The sequence below is a fragment of the Chionomys nivalis genome, chromosome 7 (genome assembly GCF_950005125.1).
Source record: "Chionomys nivalis chromosome 7, mChiNiv1.1, whole genome shotgun sequence".
NCBI classification, from domain to species: domain Eukaryota; kingdom Metazoa; phylum Chordata; class Mammalia; order Rodentia; family Cricetidae; genus Chionomys; species Chionomys nivalis.
Genome location: NC_080092.1, coordinates 64,067,056 through 64,086,566, shown reverse-complemented (window position 1 = coordinate 64,086,566; position 19,511 = coordinate 64,067,056). Strand labels below are relative to the sequence as shown.

Here is a 19,511-nt window from a genome sequence, read left to right as displayed (position 1 = left end):
GTGCACATGCACTGCAGGGACCCACTCCACCCTCCACGAGCAACAGAGCTGACACCGAGGTAGAGAAACGAGGGAAAACACTCCCTGATTTTTAATCTGACTTCCGATAACAGCTCAATGGGTGTCACACACACTTCCAGACCCTGTGTGGGAAACCCTGGTTGGGGAGGGGAAGGACAGAGACTCAGAATGAGGGTGAAGGGACCTGAAATCCAAGACCTGGGATGAAGAGGAAAGGGTGAGGGGGGCTACATTCCAATGGTTCCCCCAGGGGGAGGCAGCCAGATGCCTGGATCCCCCCACCCTCGCCTCAAGTGCCTCAGAGTTGGGGGGGTGATTGGGCACATGAGATGCTGCCATTTTTACCCCACGCCCCGTGGAACCAGGGGTGGGGCTGCAGGAGAGGAAAGTGGGCATCTCTCCTAACCCTTCCAGCCACTCTGAAGTGTGGAGAAGGGGAGCCACCACCTCTGTTTCAGAGGGAGGCTCAGAGAGGGCAAGTTACTAGCCCCAAATTTTGCAGAACAGCAAGGACTAGAACCCAGAATGCTGGGCTGCCCATGGTCAGGGCGGCTGCTGCTGTACTGCAGTGCCCCGCTGGGTGGAGGGAGTGAGATTCAGTAGGTGAAGCAGAAGAGAGAATCATGGATTCCCTCCCACACGGGAACACCATAAATTCCCCACCCCTACCCCTGCCCCCATATCCTTTCCCATAACCTCTCTGGGTACCTGATTTCCTGGTCTGTACACTGTAGCCCAGGAAAAGGCCGGGCATCCTATGTACCCCTCTGAACAAAGGGTCCTTATTATCCTCCCAACTGGACCAGGGCTGAGGCTGAGGGGTCAGCCTCAAGCACTCTCTTCGGGCGGGGCAGGGGACGTGGCACCACCATTTTCTCCTCCCTCCCTCGAAGTCCCCCATCAGTCCCTCAGGCCATTCCTAGAATCTCCAGTATTATTATTTCCAAATCGGTACAAAACTGACAGTGATCAGCTCCGATGACGAGAGGTAGAAACCCGGCCAGGCAGCCGGGGAAAATGGGGTGGGTGAGTTAGGGCATAGGGTCAACCTGGTGTTAGGACAAGGGGTCAGATCCTGAGGGCCTCCACCTATGGGTGGGGATGCTTGCCTAGCTCCCCCAGGCACAAGAAGCTCCCTTATTCTTTTCTCGGCTCTGCCCCTACACAGACTGATCAAGACAACCTGAGACCTGATGGAGGCAGAGTCTTAGGCAGTTGGACTGAGGTGGCACCGGGACACAGAATTACCATTGGCATAACCTGACCCCCTCCTGGGCACCACCTTGCCCACCACCCCCAGTCCCCCACAACTCAACCTCCCATAATACAGCAGACCATCCCAGTGCAGGAGGTAACGGAGAAGTGGGACCTAGCATCATGGAGAGAAAACTATCCTTAAGGGAATTTCCTCTCCACACTGTCAAACAAAACAAAAGGAATTTTAGCCCGGGGCCCATCTGGCTTTGGGGTCAGGAAAGGTGAGGGGCACCCGGCAGGGACCATTGAGTTAAGGCTGGAAAGTAGGTGGTTGCGTCTCTGGGGGCTGCTGGGCAGGGAGGTCTCCCTGGATGAGGAAGAGCTCTGCCTTCTCTCCCTGACGGCTGTGGGACCTCAGCCCTCGGACCCCTTGGCTTTGGTCCTTGGGCCACTTGCCTCTCTCTGCCCTGTGCCGGTGGCTCTGCCGGTGAGAAGGCATCGCAAAGCTGCCAGGACCTGCGACAAGGGGATGGACGAAATGAGAGCCCTGTGAGCGGAGCTGGGGGACAGGGAGAGACACTGAAGGGAAGACAGGACAAATGAGGACGGACAGATACTTGAGTGGACAGACATTGCAAAAGGGGACATGTGGCAAAGACAGACACACTGTAGGGAAGATGAGCAGGGGCCCAGCCAAGACAGCACCTCCTCACCCCACCCTCCATTTCACACGCTCAGCCCTCAGATTGTGGCGCCCCCTGGGGCCGGGCACTACACTACAGCACTGAAGGTGGCTGTCCCAGGGAGACCCAGGTTGGAGGGGAGGACTGGGGAGTGGCGGGGAGGCTCCCTCTCGCCCTCTGATTCTCGTGGGGGAGGTGTGTGGCTGCAGGGGTGCTTCAGTCCGGGAGCCCAGAGTTCTCCTCCGGGATTCCCCGCTCTAGCCCAAGTGTCTCGAGGGAGGCTGGCCCCGCCCTGCCCTCTCTTCCGCTGGGACAGTGCTGCAGTAGGGCGCACGCAGCGTCACATGATGGCGCAGCGGTTGCGGCGCAGCGCGCCCTGGAAGCGCAGGGCGGCGTGCACGTGTTTGCAGCGGGCGCAGCCCACACTCTTGAGCAGCTCGCTGAAGAGCAGCAGGATGTGCCAGTTGTACTTGGCCGAGCACTCCACGTAGCCGCACTTCCAGGTCTTCCGCACCAAGTGCGACACGTTCCAGCGCGGAATCACGCGTCCTCGTTGCAGGTCGCGCTTGTTGCCCACGATGATGATGGGCGTCTCGGAGGTGCCGATCACCCTGAGGGTCGAAAAAGAATTCTGAAAACGCTGCCAGTCTCAAAAACCACTGGACTCGGCGCTAGCGTGTACTCTGATCCAGGTGTAGCCCCAGCCCCTTGGGGGAAAGTTATATTTCTAAAAGGCACGTCTTTGGATGCAAGAAAGTCGATACTATTGTCTATTTTACAGACAAAGAAACTGAGGCTTATATGTCAACTGATCTGAGGCCATGTACCCCCAGCCCCTGCTCTTCACCGCCATGTAAAAAGCAGGGGTCCCAAAATGAGTCAATAGAAGTAGGGTATGTGACCCACACCTGTAATTACAGCACTAGGGGGCCTGAGGCAGGGGGATTTTGAGTTCATAACCAGCTTGGCTACATAGTTGGAAAGAAAGGAAGAAAGAAAGAGAAAGGTGTGGGGGGACACGTGGGAACCAGAAAAGGCATACATTTCCCTGTGACCTGTGCCCCCCCCCCCACTGCCCGTGTCCCCCTTTTTGGAGACAGGCCACCATTAGGGCGCCCATGGAGACGACAGACCGTCACAGCTCCTCACCTCGTCTCCAGGATCTGCTGACGGATAGTCTTGACGTACTCAAAGCTGTCAAAGCAGCAGATGTCATAGACCAGGATGTAGGCGTGGACGCTCCGGAGTCCCCTGCAGCAGGCATCTGCCCACTCCTGTAACACCCCCGGCCAATACCCCTGTCAGAGCAGCCACGAGGCCTCCCAGCCCCCAGCCACCCTGTCAAACAGTGTTCTCACCTACCACCACACCGGAGCTTCTGATCCCCTCCCCCGCAGAAGGCCAGGTTCCCCAGCACGCAGGTGCTCAGAGCTGTAACTTCTCCTCCCCAGTCAGGAGAGAGCAAGTCACATGCTGACTGACTTTTTGGCCCACCACACTACCTTGTGAGGATCTGGAGATTAGCTCTGTCCAATTGATCCATCCATCCAGTCCTTTGTTCAATGTGCATTTATGGATACCCCTAAGAGCACAACCTTGACCGAGAGGTTCTACCTACTGTATTATCTTCCAAGGCTTACATGAAGCTCCCGCCCAGGACAGCCCGGATTTGCCACCCTTCCTGCAAGCAGAGGACTGTGTCCAGCCTCTCCTGTGTCTGAGGTCATGGATTATACCCTAGTTACAGCTATCCTATTTCTGTTTCCTCGCAACTGCAGTGAGCACCCAGGAGGGCCAGGGCCCTGTTTTTGTTATGTTTTCCATTTTATACACTCCCTCCTTTTGTCCCTTGTTAAGTGGGGTTTTAGCTTCTGAACGGCAGTGATCATACTGGTAAGCTCTCTCCATGGTGCTGAAACCCACAGTACCTGCAACCAGGAGCAAGGTAAATCCTATCCCTAATTTAACAGCCTTGGGTTGCAGCCTGAATGTAAGCCAGGAAAAAAAAAATTAGACTGGAAGCAGAAGGGGGCAGAGGAGACACAGAACAGAAGCCTAAGGAGTTCTAGAAAGATGGGATTGTTTTTGTTTTGCTTTAAGGACTAAGTCTTCCTATGTAACCCGAACTGGCCTTGAACTCTTGGTCCTCCTGCCTCTGCCTCTCAGCTGTTGGGATTACAGGCATGCACCACCATGCCTAGCTTGGCTATTTAAATGTTTTTAAAAATACTTCTGTCTGTGAGAACTTCTCATGGAGGGGCTTCAGCTCAAGATGAATAGGCCCTTGGAAAGACTAAATGTGTTAACGAGAAGGTTCCCTAAGGACTAATTAGATAGTTAATCTGTCAACAGATGTAAGTGCAAAAGAATGTTCGGGAAGACAGTGTGCAGAAAGGAGGTTCCCAAAGCTTCGGGGTAGAGGCCTTGTGGGGGCAAAGGAAACTAGGGTCTCTCCTCATAAGGGCCCATGGAAAAGAAGGGGAGGAAAGGGGCACGTTGCAGTCATAGGGCAGAGCCTGGCACGTATGGGATCCTGAGCTCCATCTTCAGCACACACAAAAAGGAAGGCCAGAAGGATGTGGAGGCCCAGCTTCAGGCCCAGCTTGCATGCAGTCGAGGTAAGAATTTCAGCTGAAGCAGAAGGGGGCAGCTGTAGAGTGTGGAGTCTGACTTTGGAGTGGCGCTTCCAGCTTAAAAGCTCGGGAGATGCTGCGGTGGATTCCCCTGGGGAGATGATGTGGCATCTCTGTGCTGAGGTTTTAATTTTTGGTGCAGAGGCAGGATGCAGAGGACAGAGCTAAGAATGTAGGAAGCCATAAATCTGCTTTCTCCCAGACTAGGAAACCTTGATTTGGTGGGACACGATTCGGGGGTGGGGTGCTGGTGGTGTCAGGGGGCGTGCAGGCCTATGCATGCACCCCATGTGAGGAATGGAGACCCCTGGGGAGAGGGAGGGAGGATAGATTCCATTCTGCAAGCCCTCCCCCGGCTGCTGGGAAGAGGCTGCCAGGCTGAGGGTGCAGCCCCACTCCTCCAACACACTGCCTCCTCAAGGGGACCCCAGGATGCCTCCCACTCACTCCTCTCAGGAGGCTTCTAAAAGGGAACGACTGAAAGCCCCAGATTGGCTGGGCTGTCCCTCCACTTCTTTACTGAAAGGAGGGATGGAGAACGCTCAGCTTTCCTGCCAGTATGCTCCATGGAGGGTTCTCATTTGTTCTCCGAGAGGCCATTTGTGGGCTGGATTGAGTCAAGGAATGGACTAAACACACAGCCCAGTGGTAAAGAATGTGCTTATCACACACAAGGCCCTGGGCTCGGCCCCTAGCTGACAAAGACAGAGACAGAGGCGGAGAAATGGGAATTGGGTCTAAGTCCGGGGATATAGTTTAGGGGCTCAGTCACCTGGCCTTAGCCATGTGTTTCCAGGCATCTCCTTCGGCAGGCTGCCCATGCCCTCTAACTTCAGCTTCCTGCTCTGAAGGAGGAGAAGGGACTGTGGAAGGTAACAGGCTCAGACTCTAGGAAGCATTACTTTATTTTATTCCTAGAAAGCAGCCATCAAAATTCTTAAGGTTGATATTTGACTGTAGAGCTTTCAAGGTCCCTTCTTGAGACTTCTGTACTCAGAGTCCCTAACTGTGCTCCAGCAGTGGCATCCTTGAGATCTTAGCATCTAATATGAGGGTCAATCAAGAAGAAAAGGGTCACCAGGTGTGGTGATGCGTACCTTTAATCCCAAGATTGGAAAGCAGAAGCAGATAGATCTCTGTGAGTTGGAGGCCAGCCTGGTCTATATAGTGAGTTCCATAATATCCAGGGTTATGTATGTAGGGAGATCCTGTCTCAGAAACAGAAGGAAGAGGAAGAAGAAAAGGAAGAGAAGGAGGAGGAGAATCACACAAACATGGTGCTGCATGCCTTTAATCCTAGCACTTGTGATGGAGAGGTTGGAGGTTTAGGAGTTCAAGGTCATCCTTGGCTATAGAAAAAGTTCCAGGTCAGCTTGAACTACACAAAACCCTGCCTCAAAAACAAAACCCCCAATAATAAGAACCCCAAACAGGCAAATGATATTAGTAGTTCTCAGAAAGAAACCAAACCAAACCAAAACCAGAAAAACATAAAAGTCTTAACTATATAGAAAATGCACGACCTTCACTACGCAAAGATAGACCACACTGAAAATATCCTCTCTCATCTTCTAGACCAGTGGTTCTCAACCTTCCTAACGCTGCAACCCCTTAATACAGTTCCTCATGTTGTGGTGACCCCAACCATAAAATTATTTTGTCCCTACTTCATAACTGTAATTTTGTTACTGCTATGAATCATAATGTAAATATCTGTTATTTAGGATCTCTGATGTGGTATCACTCAAAGGGGTCACGACCCGTAGGTTGAGAACCACTGTTCTAGAGTGTCAAAAATCCAAGACTTTCATAGGATACACATAAAACTTTTAGAGAAGGGAATTTGGAGATACTTTCTAAATTCCATGCCTATTTATCTTTTGAATTGGCAACGCCATTTCCATTAACCGCTCCTGCAACTACTGTGACCTACGTGCAAACTGACTTATACATAGGCTACTTATTTATTTTGGCATTGACCCAAATGGTCTAGAGAGTGAGGATGTCCTCCAGACAGAGGCAGGAAATATCAGCTCCAGTTACAATGTTAAGTGTGGTGTTGCACATCTTTAATCCCAAGATCAGAAAGCAGAGACAGACGGATCTCTTTGAGCCTGGTCTACATAATGAGTTCCAGGCCAGCCAGGGCTACATAGAAAGACCATGCCTCAAGAACAAATCAAAACAACAAACTCACAAATACAAAAGCAAAACAAACAAAAACCAAAATGTTAAATTAAAGAAGCAAGGGCCAGGTTTGGAGATGCATGCCTGTAATCCCGCTACCCTGAGGACTATGCAGGAGGATTTTAAATTCAAGGCCAGCCTGGGCAACATAGCCATATCCTGTCTCTTAATGAAAACAGTGAGAAGAAGATAGAAGTCTGGGCATGGAGCTCGGCGGTAGAGATAACTTACCATGTGGGAGACTCTGGGTTCTATCCTAAGCTTCAAACAACAGCCACAGCCATAGCCCAAAACAAGACACGGACATAGTGGGGTTGATTTTTATGGAAAAGGGGAGACCAAATGAAAATATGGTTTCTTGCTTGAGTGTCAATGAACCATCAGTGAGAATGGCTAGGGAGGGTTACTACAGGGAGAAGGGGCAGAGGCGGAACACGGATTGTGCGAGGCCACAGTTCAGGCATTTATGCCCCTGACCCATTCTGAAATTAGTAAAGACAGATACCAACTGAACGTGAAAGATGCACTTGGGCATGGAGCCAGATTTTATCAAAATTTCCAAGTGAGAAGTAGAAGGTCCTGACCTCTCAGGCACGGTGGATCACATGCTTGGACCAGGTTTCTCCTTGGGGTGCTGAGTCAAATATTCACAGCAGGATGGGCCAAGGCTCTCCTGTTGGGGCAGTTGAGCTCCATCAGGCCCCAGCCAGAGATGGCTGAATTTGCTGTCACAACTGGCCAGGGCTTGTTCTTGTCTCTATGAAATGCCCACAAGCCTCTGCACTCTCTGGCCCATCCGGGAGCTCTGCTTCTGCTTCCCCTGCAGCCAACTTCCTCCCAAGCCAGAGGGAGAGAGAGGTGTGAAAGCTCTGGATCTAAAAGCTGGAGAAGGTGCCTGGGAGCAGGGTGGGGGAGGGAGTGTGGGCAATGGGGATGGTTAAATCTAATTCTGCAAGGGGTCGTGAGGCTGTCCTGGGGCTTGGGAATAAGGGTTCCTGAGAGAAAAGGCCTTGGGCAAAGGATCTGATTGGGGTCTCCAGAGTCTCAGGTCTCAGTCTGTCCTGCCGGCCCTTCTACAGATGACAGTGAGGGTGTGAGGCCATGGCAGGAGAGCTCAGCTTATGAACAGGCATTAGGGTTATTTGTTCTTCTTCCGCTGCCTCTACTCTGTTGAGACATCACCTTTCGTGATGCACTACACCTGAGCATGGTAGACCCTTCCAGCCAGGGCTGCGTTAGCTCTCCCACCACCTTCAATCACAACCTTCATTACATGGCACAATAACTGTTAGTCCTTTCTCACCAGACTATGAGTTCCTTGAAAGCAAACTCCATATTCTGCTTTTGCTGACTATTCAGTCTTGGTGCCCAGTGCAGGGCCTGGCACACATTAAACAATCATCAAACATCTTTGAAATTCACTAGCACACAAACGAGCAGCTTCTTGGGACCGCTTTAAGGAGAGAGGCCCAGGGTGTGGTATAGAGTTCCTGGCAGTGGGGCCAGAGCTGGAGAGGTGGAGAGGGTTGGCGTCTGCTCTCCCCTGTCGCCTGACTGCCTACATGGGCAGCTTACCTGCAGTGTGTTGACAGGGAAGGCGCTGATGGGTGGAAAATCCAGGATCTGGAGGTCGTGCACATGGCCGTTCATGACCACAGCAGGCAGGTAGAGGCGGCGGGCGGTGGTGGGCACACAGACCTCGCTGAACTCGTTGTATAGGAACTGACGCACGATGGCACTCTTGCCCACACCTCGCGCCCCGAGCACAGCCACCCGGTAGGTGGAGACCATGCCTCCCGCCCCACTCCGCCACCGCGTCCTTGCCTGGGGCTCCTCCGGGCTGCATATTCCAGGGGCTGGGGGCTCAGCCACCGTCAGGACCAACCATTGCTCCCTCTGCTTGCCTCTGGCCCTCTTCGGCCACCACCTAGACTGAGGGGACAAGAGATGGGATCAGTGCTCTGGGTCATCATACCTGGACCTGTGCTGTTATTTTTCACCTCTGCATCTTTGCAGAAGCTGCCATTGCCACTTGGAAAGTCTCCCTTTTCCAGAGCCACTATCTCAATCTATCCCCCCAAGCTTCTTCACCTTCCTGCAACCCCTGTTGTGCACGGTGCCCTGATTCCCCTCAACCTGCATACTTCAGTGCATAGCAGAGACAGCTCTAGACTTGGATTCAAATTCCAGGCCCAGCCCCAAACCTGGGATAAATGGCACCTCCTCTGGGTCTCAGTCACACCCTGACTTCAGTGGAGGCCCTCTTGGCATCCTCAGGAGAGGAAGCTCTTTTAGTGCAGGGCTCATTATTTCGGACATCTTCATTTTGTGGCTCTCAGGAGATAACTTCCCACAGCAGCCTCCAGTTACCATGATGACCCAAAATGCCCCTAGCATTTCCCAAAGTCCCACTGAACTAGATGATTGCATTGACTCCAGAGAGCAACACAGTTGAGCACTGGCTGCCAGCCTGCCGACGCGGTTATCCTCGGTCAATACAATACCCCTAAGGGAAAAGTATTCCTATTTGCGCTTCAGAGAAGCTCCGTGTGCCCCAAACCAAACAAGTAGGACCTGCCGCTACTTTCTACAGGTTGTTCGGCTTAACATGTCTAAGCGTAGTGACTCTAAACAGCGACAGACTAAAAGCAGGATCTGAGTCTTTGACATCCCTTGGAGCTCAGAGGGCCTCGCAGCACACAGCTGCTGCTCAGGAAGGGGCTGGACTTGGAGATGAACTCATTAGTTTTCTGCTTGCTCAGTGCCTGTGACTTTTAGAGCTCGGACAAAACCCCCAGCTTTGATGATTTTTTTTTTAGCTGCAGGTCTGTGGGTGAAACACCTGCTTTGGAGCCATGCGCTACACATATGTAAAGGAGAGCCAGCAGCCCCCACTTCCAAGACAACCTAAGTAAATCTCTCAGCTGGAAGGAGACAATCTTCCTCCTGAGTTGAATGGTGGCCACAGTTAGTAAATGGGTACAGGGAGGTGGATTTACTAGGTCTTGAGGGTGCCATGGTTTCAGCCTCTGTCTCTGTGTGTGTGTGTGTTCTGGTAGATGCATGTTCTTTTCATATATATGAATCGTTTTGATTCATAGCTGAATGTTCCCTAAACTGTCCTGGTTTAAAGCACTCAATCTATTGGTATGTATGTGTGCGCAATGGTAAATAAAAGACAGGGCTTGGAGTGAGAGCCATCAAGGTTTGATTCCCAGCCCTGCCATTCACCTAAGTATGACCTTGGCCAAGAAACTTCCTAGGTATGGTGAGATTGTTCATGGAAAAGCCCATGCCTGGCGCAGAGTGGGTAAGCAATGAACAGTGACTGCTGGCCACCTAAGGTTTGCCTGGATGCTCAGTCGGACTTCCTGGCCATCTTGGAAGGAGTCACGATTTACTGTTGTGTGGACTCACGTACTTGTGGTGTGTGTGCCTGGGCACCCATGTGCATGCCTATGATGCCTTTCACTTTGTTGAAGAGAGAAACCACCACCAACAAAACAAGACCCCAGGGCCTCAGGGAAGCTAAGACTAGGACTCTAACCTCCTTTGTGCCTCATGCATGTCCTTTCCCCAACAGGTGCTCTCTGCTGAGTCTGCTGCCAGCTGAGACAGGACCAACCCTCCCACCACAGGATCCCTTCAGGTCCTTAGGCCTTCGGGGCATTCCTGGATGCTGCCAGCTTGGCAAAGAGATTCAGTTGGGTTAATTACATAACAGCACAAGCAGGTGGGGATGGGGGAGTCCTGAGCAATAAGAGAGGGCAAAGAACAAGAGTCTGGAGTCACTCTGGGTGTGGTGATTTGGAGGTTTCAGGATATACCCCTACCTGCAGATTCTCAAGCCCCCAAACCAACACTTTCTTAGTAGTAGCAGAAACAAAAACCAGGTACAGTCTGGGAGCTAAGGAGCAGGGGCAAGAATAGCCCCCTAGGCATGGGCCAGCCTCTGTAACTACCAGGCCTAAGTGTGGCCCGGTCCCCAACTCAAAGGGGACAGATATCTCCTCTTTCTTCCCAGGCACAGATTCTGGGTCTAAGCGTTTTACTAAACCCATGCCTAGTTATGTGGGGTGAAAGGTCTGTCCAGGGAAGCAGGGCCCAAGTCCCCTGGGCTTCCCCACGGCCTGCATTCTGCAGTGATCTGCAGACAGCTCCAGGCAATAGACAGGGGTCACACACTCAGGCCACAGCCTCTTTCCAGTCCCTTCCCTGGCCTGGCCTTAGGTCTCTACCTCACACTGGGGAGGTCAGGGACTTCTGAGGATCCTAAAGGCCGGGCCCTACATGCTTGCGCGGTGTGTCCCCACCACGTTCGCATAGGGGTGGGGGCACCGGGCGGATGCCGGGCTCCCGGTGACCCGATCGGTGGCAGGTGTGGGGGCTGCAGGAACCCCGCTGGCTTCCGGCCCCAGCTCCACTCCCGCGGCCGCTTCCTCGCCCCCCTCCCGCCCCCCCCCCGCCGCCTCCGGGCCGCCCCTCACCCCGCGGTCACCCCGCTCCTCCTCCTCCCGCTTACCCGGGGCCGTCCCGGCTGCCTGCCCCCTGCCCTGGCCGGCGCGGCCGCGCTCCCCCCGGGCTCCGGCGCTGCCTTGGGCTCCCCCGCCCGGGGGGAGAGTGAGGGGCGCCTCCCGCGGCCCGGGCGAGGCGGGCTGGGGCGCGGGGGGCCGCAGCACTGAGGGTCGCTCAGCTGCTCGCCCTGCGGAGCGCGCCGCCCCACTCGCACCGGCGGAGAGGGAGGCGGGCGCGGGGGGATCCGCTGGGTCCCCGAGCCCGACGGATTCACTTGGGCGCCGCGGGACCAGCTCCCCAGTCCCTAACCTCGACCTTCACCTCCCTCCTGACTCTTCCCCGGGAAAATGTGGCTCGAACCTGGAGGAGTCGGAGGCGGGGACCGAAAAGGCCCCGGAGTCTGTGGCTTCATTGCGATTCCCTGCCCTCACCGCCACCCACCCTGCCCCCAGCTGAGCTCTTGGTCCCCTCCTCCCCACGGTCTGTCCTTCCGACCCTTACCGGTCTGGTCAGTCAGTGACTGGCAGCTGCCCAGCGTATGGCCTGCCCTGGGTGCTGACATCCAGTTTCTTTTGCTCCTCCACCCCGGAGGACGGAGTAGAGGGTGGTCACTCTCGCCTTTCACTGCGGCAGGGAACAGCAGGCCAGGCTAGCGCCAAGCAAAGCTGGGCCCCTGCCAAAGCATGACCTCCACTCCTCTAAAACTGCAGTCCCTCTTCTCTGAGATCCCAGCATTTGCCAGGCTTGAGGGCGCAGTTTCTCTTGTATTTATTCTCAAGCAATCCTCATCAACATATTTTTATCAGTAGCTAACATCCTAGTGTGCTAAGAGCTTTGCCTAAATCCTCAAGTTAAAGCCCCAGAACATTCCATGAAACAGGCTGTTTCCCCCATTTTACAGATGAGATCATTGAGGTTGAGAAAAAAACGAGTAACTCCTCGTATTTAAATGCAAAATGTGGAATACAAAGGCTGAGTCACTAGCTAGGCAGCTACAGAAAAGCTCAGCAGAGGGCTCACAGTCCAGTGGGGAAGCCAAAGACAAATCCCTGTGTTCGAAGTCAAGGTGTCTGGGAGGGCAGAGCAGCCCAGCCAGTTCTTTAGAGGGATCAGCAGAGGCTTGGTGCAATAGTAGGGGCTTTAGGAGAGAGTCAGAGACCTGAAGAACCCCACAGACTGGAAGAATGGGGCCAGAAGATGTTGGGAGAGTTTAAGACAAGGTCTCTGGCTGCAAGATGTCAGCCTGTTCAGGTGCCTACCGCCAAGCTTGAGGACCTGGGTTTGGTACCCGGGATCCAAAGGAGAGAACTCCCATACATCCTCTGACCTCGTACTGTGACTCGTGTGCCTTCTTGACTGCTTTCTGCCCCCCTAAAAGAGTCTCAGAGACCCTCTTCTAGTTCTTTTCTTGGTGTGGCAAATACCTGACAAAAGTTGTTTCAGGGAGATAGGGTTCATTTTGGCCCGTGGTTTAGGGGGACAGAAGGAGAAGTGGTGGGAATGAGAGGTGGCTGGTGCTATGCGGGTAGCCAGGAAGGAGGCAGAGGTGAATGCTATGTTAAGTGCATTTTTTCCCCTTTGCCTACATTCAGGTGGGTTTCCCCTCTTCATTTAAACTTCTCTGGAAACACCCTCACAGGCACACCCAGAGATGTGTTTCCTGGGTAATTGCAAATCCAGTGAAGTTGACAAGGAAAACTATCACTGACCCAAACCACCAGGAGTTCATTCTTTGTCCTGTACTGGAGGGATGGGAAGCAGGACATCACAGCTGGGCATTAAATGGATGGCAAGGAGAAAGTGGTCTGTGCCCATCCGCCAAGGGTTTTCCCCATTGTGACTGCATCCCCCTCTGAAGCTCCAGCTATCTCACAGACCCTCTTTCCCTTCTGCCGTTGGGCTCTGTGTTTTGGGCATTTCCCCGACGGCTGTCTCCATCTCTGCTGGGCAGAAGGTACAGTGGTCAGAGTCCTGGCTTCCCAGTCAGACAGCTCTGTATTTGATTCCAGCCCTGCCCTGTACTGTGTGATGTAGGCAAGAAGGAGCCTGTATTTATGAAACAGATTCTAGTTATTTCCCCCATTGTTGCAGATAGGGCAGAAATGAGCCAAGGTGTGTGATACCTTTACACACTGCACGGTATGGAGCCCAGTGTGTGGTCTTACCTTTCCGGATGAACACCACTGACAGAGAGAGAGCATTCCCATTTATTCTAGGTGGGCTCTTGGAGTTAGGAGGCAGGCTTGAGGACTGGGAAAGGTCGGGGCTCCTCTCTCACAGCACCACTTTGGGGCTGGGTGGGGATTAGATGTGACTTATCCCAAGGGATTCCAGTAGAGTCACTGACATCCTCTTAGCTTCATTAAATAAATCATCCAGGACACTCTTTTCTACTGTATCTCAAAAATATTTCATCCCTGTCTTGCCTGAGGATTGAAACTTTCAATTATTCCCCTGGGACATAGGTCCATTTCAGCTTGAGGACTAGAAATAAGAAATCTTGCAAGCCTCTACCCCACAGATTACGGGACTTCATACTAGCCTTCGGTGGCATGCCATTTAAAGCACTGCTTTTATTTAAAGAAGAAACAGTGGTAGTATTTTTCCTAAACGGAAGCTAATTCATTTTGCTCTGCTGAGAGCTGATTTGGCCCTGTTTACTCTTCTCTGTCGCTAGGATTACCTTGTTGGGAAAGCTAAAGGGGTTTGGTCCTTGGATCCGTCTGCCTTTGTGGCTGTGGTTCAGCTAAGGATTCCTGGTGACTGAGGGGCAAGCTCAAAAACTCAGGTTCTAGGTGAGCAATTGTGTGTGCCCTCTGTAGCATCTGAAGCCAGGGTATGGAAGATAGACAGGCTAGACCCACCTGTCCCATCAGAGGCCACTGCGAGTGTGAATGGAAGGAGTCAGCTAAGACTGATTCTCGCCTTTCCGTCCTCCACACCAACAGGCACTCTTGGTTAATGTGTTAGGGTTCTGCCTGAAGGCGGATCTGATCCTTGGCAGTGTTGTCCCCAAACAATGCTCCCTAAACAGCTCAAGTCACTTTTCCAACTAAGAATCTAGGTCTGACCAACCCCCAGCTGAGTCTTCCCCCTTGTTGGCAGCATCAAGAACGGCAGGGCAAAAGCTAAACTAGAAACCCGAGGAGGCAAGTCCAAAGCCAACTCAAAACTTTTCAAGAAACGTCCTTGCTGCTAATACCATGTCCGGGGGCTGCCTGGGATTCTAGGATTAGTGTTCAGGAGATAGAAATGGGTAACAACGGGGGAGGTGTGATCTTTCCCAAGCGCCATACCAGCTATTAAAATAAACAGGCTCTTGCTTCTTAGAGCTGAGGGTGGCAGGGAAAAATCAGGGTCCAAGCAAGACCGGAAGTATTAATGCAAGCAGTGGGAGGAGGAAGGCCCAGACTGGAGAGTCCTCTGCAAGAACATACCCGAGGCCCATCCCAGGGGCAGAGAACAGTGCAGTCTCTGAAAACAGGTTTAGGTTGGGGGTGTGGGAGGGTGGTCAGCTGCTTTGAGCATATGGCCATCCTCAGGACTCAGCAAAGCTGGATACAGTGAGTGGGAGGGGAGCAGCTTTTATGGAGTAAGAGGGAACTGCCATGCAGTCAGATGTGTGGCCACATCGCCCTGAAAAGCAGGTGATGCCAAGTTCAGATGAGCAGGGTAAACAGGTATTGTGGGCACCGAGTGCTTTACCATTCTACCGCAAATACTGCTGTAGATGAGCACGGAGAAACACTATTAAATATTTTTTTTTTCTTTTTTTTGGTTTTTTGAGACAGGGTTTCTCTGTGGTTTTGGAGCCTGTCCTGGAACTAGCTCTTGTAGACCAGGCTGGTCTCGAACTCACAGAGATCCGCCTGCCTCTGCCTCCCGAGTGCTGGGATTAAAGGCGTGCGCCACCACCGCCCGGCCACTATTAAATATTTTTAAACCAATTTATTTAGTGTCTGTGTACATACATGACACAGGCATGCAATGGTGTGGGTTTGTGTATACTTCCGGGAGTTGGTTCTCTCCTCCCCCGATGTGGGTTCCAGGGATGTGAATCAGATTCTCAGATGCCTTTAGCACTGGGCCATCTCACCTTCACCCTGACTCACTCGTCCAATATGAAGATACATCATTTCTGAAAGCTCTGCAGGTGACTTGCACCTGAGCTGGGTGTGTCTGGGGACTTTGCTTGACCTTATCCCAGATAGAGCCCAAGACTCTCTTCGGTAGCCTGACCTGAACTTCAACTTAGAGACCTTCTTTCTTTCCCAGAGTTCCCCTAGAGTTTGGAGGTCCAGCAGAGGGCCCCCAGTTGCCAAAGGCAGCTCATTGTTTAGACACCAAAAGCAACTACTTTGAGCAATTAAGTGCTGAAAACTCCAGACCGTCTATATTTGTGAGATGTTCAAGGACTTGCCCAAGGGCTTCTTCAAGCAATACAAAACAGTTCTGGATATCTCGGGCTGTCCCCTTTGCTTGGGAAGATGCTGGCCCTGGGTTCAAGAGGCTTTTGCACCTGAGTGCTGAGACATCCTGGGTAACAGGTGCCCCGCAGCAGCTCCACTATGTTCCTGCCCTTGGCTATGCTGGCAGATACTGACAATCCAGGGGGATGGGGGACCACCCCTGCCATTCTCCCAGTGTCTGGGAATAGCTGCCAGAGAGACTGGCTTCCCTGCACACACCTTCCTGAAGGGAGGTGACTTGAGACTTGGAACACCAGGTGGCTTCCTGAGATAAAGGCTTTTTCTCAATCCTAATTTCATCTAGCTGAACCCCTGGGAGGGCTAGAGCCATTAAAAAAAAAGGGTTACTAAAGTCCCTTCTCTGGTCAGCTATGTTTTATCCTGGGGTGTCAGACCTGAGAACATAGTACACACACAAACTTTACTTTGTGTAAATGAGTTTATTGATGAATACACAAGGAAGTTTCCCCCCTCCCCCCGCCCGAACAAATCCCAACAAGAACAGAAGAACAAGCATTCTTAGGGCAACCTTTACCCTCACACACCTGGCTCCAGTGTCCCAAGCTTCACAACACAGACACACAGACCAGGCTTGGCTGAGGACAGACACTCAGGGACTCTGACCCAGAAGAGCTCCAATGTGTTTGCTTCCCTGCCCTCTTAACTCCAGCTCGCATCAGAGACATACTTAGAGCAAGGAGAAAGGACACAGGGGAACCCGACCCCTGCTCTCCCAATCAGGCCAAGCTTGAGAGGGGCCTGGAGGGAAGCTGCGCCAGGGGCAGCAGACTGTTGTCTCTTCAGGAGGCCCTTTCATGGAAGCAGCATCCCTCCCTAGCTCTGCCTGGGGTGGAGTGAGAGGTGGCTTCCCCAGGGGTCAGACATCACCGATTGGCTCAGTTAGGCCAGCAGAGAACAGCAGTTCTTATCCAACACAGGTAGAGAGGCCTCAGTTTCAGGGGTGAGCACACCCTGGCATCAAACTGTTCTCTGCTTGCCCAGGCACATACTCTTCTTTCGGGAACTGCAGTTTGCTTTGAGATGAGAAAACTGTGTTTGTAGTGTGAACCCCTTACACTACTCACATCCAACCGACTCCATGAATGAGTCTCAACAAGGAAACTTTGTTAACTTGCTTTTCCACCCAACATATCACCAACCTACCTGCCTCCCACACAGCCTTGCAGCATTTCCTATTCCCGCATGGTGAGGGAGGGTTGTATTTCCTTTCCACTAGCCAGCAAAGATGCTCAAGGCTTATGGAACTTGAGAGAAGTTTTGCAACTGGGAGGAAACAGGATCATTCCAGCCACTCGGTTGAAGGAAGCTGGTTTCTATCTGATTTCCCACAACCTCTCCTCTGGATCCAGTGGGTTAGGGCTGAGTTCAGCATGAGGATGAGGTCTTTGGACCCTGGCATGCTTCTGACTTGAGGAGGGAACTCTTAATGGACCCTGACTACAAGGTGCCAGGCTGTGCCATCTCTAACAGTGTGAACAGTACTCAGAGGGCAGTGGGTATGAGGCATTCTCTGATGAATCAGACCAATGTGCTACGGGAGGGGACTTCATATCCTCAGCCCTTTGAGAGATGACAAGAACTACATGGCCTTCTGGGATGATCTTACTTTGCTTTGGAGCTTGAGTACCATGGATGAAGAGCAGATCAGGGAGCTGAGGGACAGCGAGAACTGGCAACCTCTCTACACACACTGCTGGCCTCCAGAACTGTGCTCTAGGAGAGCCTGGCAAATGTTAGCTCCACTTCACTCTCGTTACCTGGATGTGTATTCAGGTAATTGAGATGTCAACCGCCACCTGCCACTGGCCAATGGTGGAGCACCAAACTCAGTACGGAGTATGCAAAGAGCCTGCAGGCAGGCACAGGAAAAGAACAGCAACGAGCCAGCCATACAGGGGAGCTGACGGGGCTTTAGGGAACCAGCCTCAGCTCTGCTACTCAAGAGCCAAGAGGCCTCAGCAATAATCTTTTTTCCTGTTACCTTTCTTTGTTGAAAAACAAAGTTGGATAAGCCACTAAAGTCTATTTTGACTGAGAACCCCGACTTTCGGTGTGAATTGGCCCTGAGGAACAGAGGGAAGAAGGCTAGGGGAGGGCACTGTGGTTCTCACTCATCTCCTCTCAGCTCCTCAGCCAGTGTGATCGCTGGGGCAGCGCAGTGGAAGGGAACTGTCTTCTACCATCTCTTGTCTTTGTGCTACAGGCCCAGGGTCCCTGCACCCGGAAACAACGAAGACCACCACTGCCAAGCATGGAGTCATCAAATGAGATAGTGCGGGACATAAGGAAGCTTGAAAGCTTGGCCAGGGAAAGAATCTGGATAGAGGGGAAAAAGAATGCAAATGACCAGGAGCAGGGTTGCCACAGACAAGAGAACCCCCCTCCCCAGAAGGGGCTGGGGCTGTACCTGTGTCTCCTCTAAGACTGACGGTCAGTTACCCTCCCTACTCATTGTCCTACCTCGATTTCTCATCTGTACAAAAATAGAAAACAATAAGGTGCAGTTTATGTTTCAGTGACACTTTTCCTTGCTTTAATTAACTTGTTGCCTTTTTCTGCTTGTGAAATGAGCTTTCGATTACAAAATATCAAACTACACTCAAAAGAGGCGTAGAAAAGGCTAGCCACTGGCACAGCATGGAGCAGCTCACAGGGAAGGGCTGAGAGCAGCAGCAGGTGGCACAAGTGGGGAATGACGGGGCGGTGGTTACACACGTCACAGGAAGCTAACCTATCCAACGGGGTGAATGCTAATGTCAGCACAGGGCGACTGGTCACTACCGGGGTGGGTGGCGCAGTGTTTGGGTTCAGGCTCTACACAGCAGTACGACTTCTTTCAGTTAAGAGTTCTTGGCTTGCACCGATTACAGGGTGGCTGGAGGGTACAGGACCCATTTATTAGTTTTTCAAAATGCTGTCATAGACCTGGTAGATGTACTGAGAGACTTCAGGGGCTCTGCACTTCAGCGACAGCTGTGAAAAGGAGGAGAAAGTAGATTAGTATGGAGATGGAAATAGATTCAGATGCATCCAAACATACAGGTCAAGACCGTTTCTGACATTCCAAGACACTCTATGACTGGAACAACCAAACAGAGAGTTCACATTAACACAAACCATGGATTTCAAAACTTCAATTTTGTTGGTGTCAAGCTGTGCACTATACATCTCCCCACAGCCCACATGATTCCAGGGGACCACTGTTCTGAGGCTCTGCCAAATGTGCAGAGGCCAGTACTGAGGAAACCCCTTAACCTGGTGACAGTCCTTTCAGCTGCTGATCTCTTCCTATGTCTGATATGGATCTCAGTTCCAATTTCAGGAGGACAGAGTCTTAATTTCCTGAAACACCAACATTCTAAAAACTTAAAGTTAGCTAGGTGGTAGCTCACGAGTGCACGCCAGCACTTAAGAGGCTGAGGTGGGAGGATTGTTGTGAGTTTGAGGCCAGCTTGGGCTACACAGTGAGTTCCAGGCCAGCCTGGGCTACAGAGTGAGACACTATCTCATAAAGAGCAACACAGAGTTGGGGAGATGGCTCAGCAGGTGAAGTGGCTGCTGTACTGGCATGATCTCGTGATCCCTAGCACCCATGTAAAAAGCTGGGCACAGTGACAGACACCTGATTCCAGCGTTGGGGGAAGGTAGAAAGAGCAGGATGCCTGTGGTGTGGTGGCCAGTCACTCTAGCTAAAATGGTGAGATCAGAGAGAAATGGGGTCTCTAAAAATAAGGTAGAAAAGAGTGATTGGGGAAGGCACTGTCTTCAACCTTTGGCTACTGAAT

General features: G+C 52.2%; 2 protein-coding genes across 6 annotated transcripts in view; both read right to left on the bottom strand.

Moving 5' to 3' along the window:
* Positions 1-60: 60 nt before the first annotated feature.
* Positions 61-11,952, bottom strand: Rasl10b (RAS like family 10 member B). 2 transcript variants are annotated; one of them, XM_057775407.1, is made up of 4 exons: positions 11,738-11,952; positions 8,297-8,653; positions 3,051-3,175; positions 61-2,512 (listed from the first exon to the last, which is right to left on the bottom strand). In XM_057775407.1, exons 2-4 carry the CDS (start codon positions 8,510-8,512, stop codon positions 2,242-2,244), a joined length of 612 nt encoding a protein of 203 aa, XP_057631390.1. In that variant the 5' UTR covers positions 8,513-8,653; positions 11,738-11,952; the 3' UTR covers positions 61-2,241. The 2 variants fall into 2 exon arrangements, with proteins under 2 accessions (XP_057631390.1, XP_057631389.1); XM_057775406.1 differs by lacking the exon at positions 11,738-11,952 and adding an exon at positions 11,244-11,464.
* Positions 11,953-16,186: 4,234 nt separating this feature from the next.
* Ap2b1 (adaptor related protein complex 2 subunit beta 1) overlaps positions 16,187-19,511 on the bottom strand; it is a 116,137-nt gene continuing 112,812 nt past the window's right edge. For all 4 annotated transcript variants that reach the window (XM_057774331.1, XM_057774334.1, XM_057774332.1 and 1 more), the window contains one exon: positions 16,187-18,699. In XM_057774331.1, coding sequence (XP_057630314.1) covers positions 18,625-18,699 — 75 coding nt within the window. In that variant the 3' untranslated portion in view covers positions 16,187-18,624. The remainder of the gene's footprint in view (positions 18,700-19,511) is intronic.

What these genes read in the sequence shown, in the direction of transcription:
- Rasl10b (XM_057775407.1), bottom strand. Translation starts at nt 8,512, where the DNA reads ATGGTCTCCACCTACCGGGTGGCTGTGCTCGGGGCGCGAGGTGTGGGC. An exon ending in TCCCTGTCAACACACTGCAG is followed by an intron (nt 3,176 to 8,296) that starts GTAAGCTGCCCA and finishes GGGGTGTTACAG; the next exon opens with GAGTGGGCAGATGCCTGCTG. An exon ending in CAGCAGATCCTGGAGACGAG is followed by an intron (nt 2,513 to 3,050) that starts GTGAGGAGCTGT and finishes TTCGACCCTCAG; the next exon opens with GGTGATCGGCACCTCCGAGA.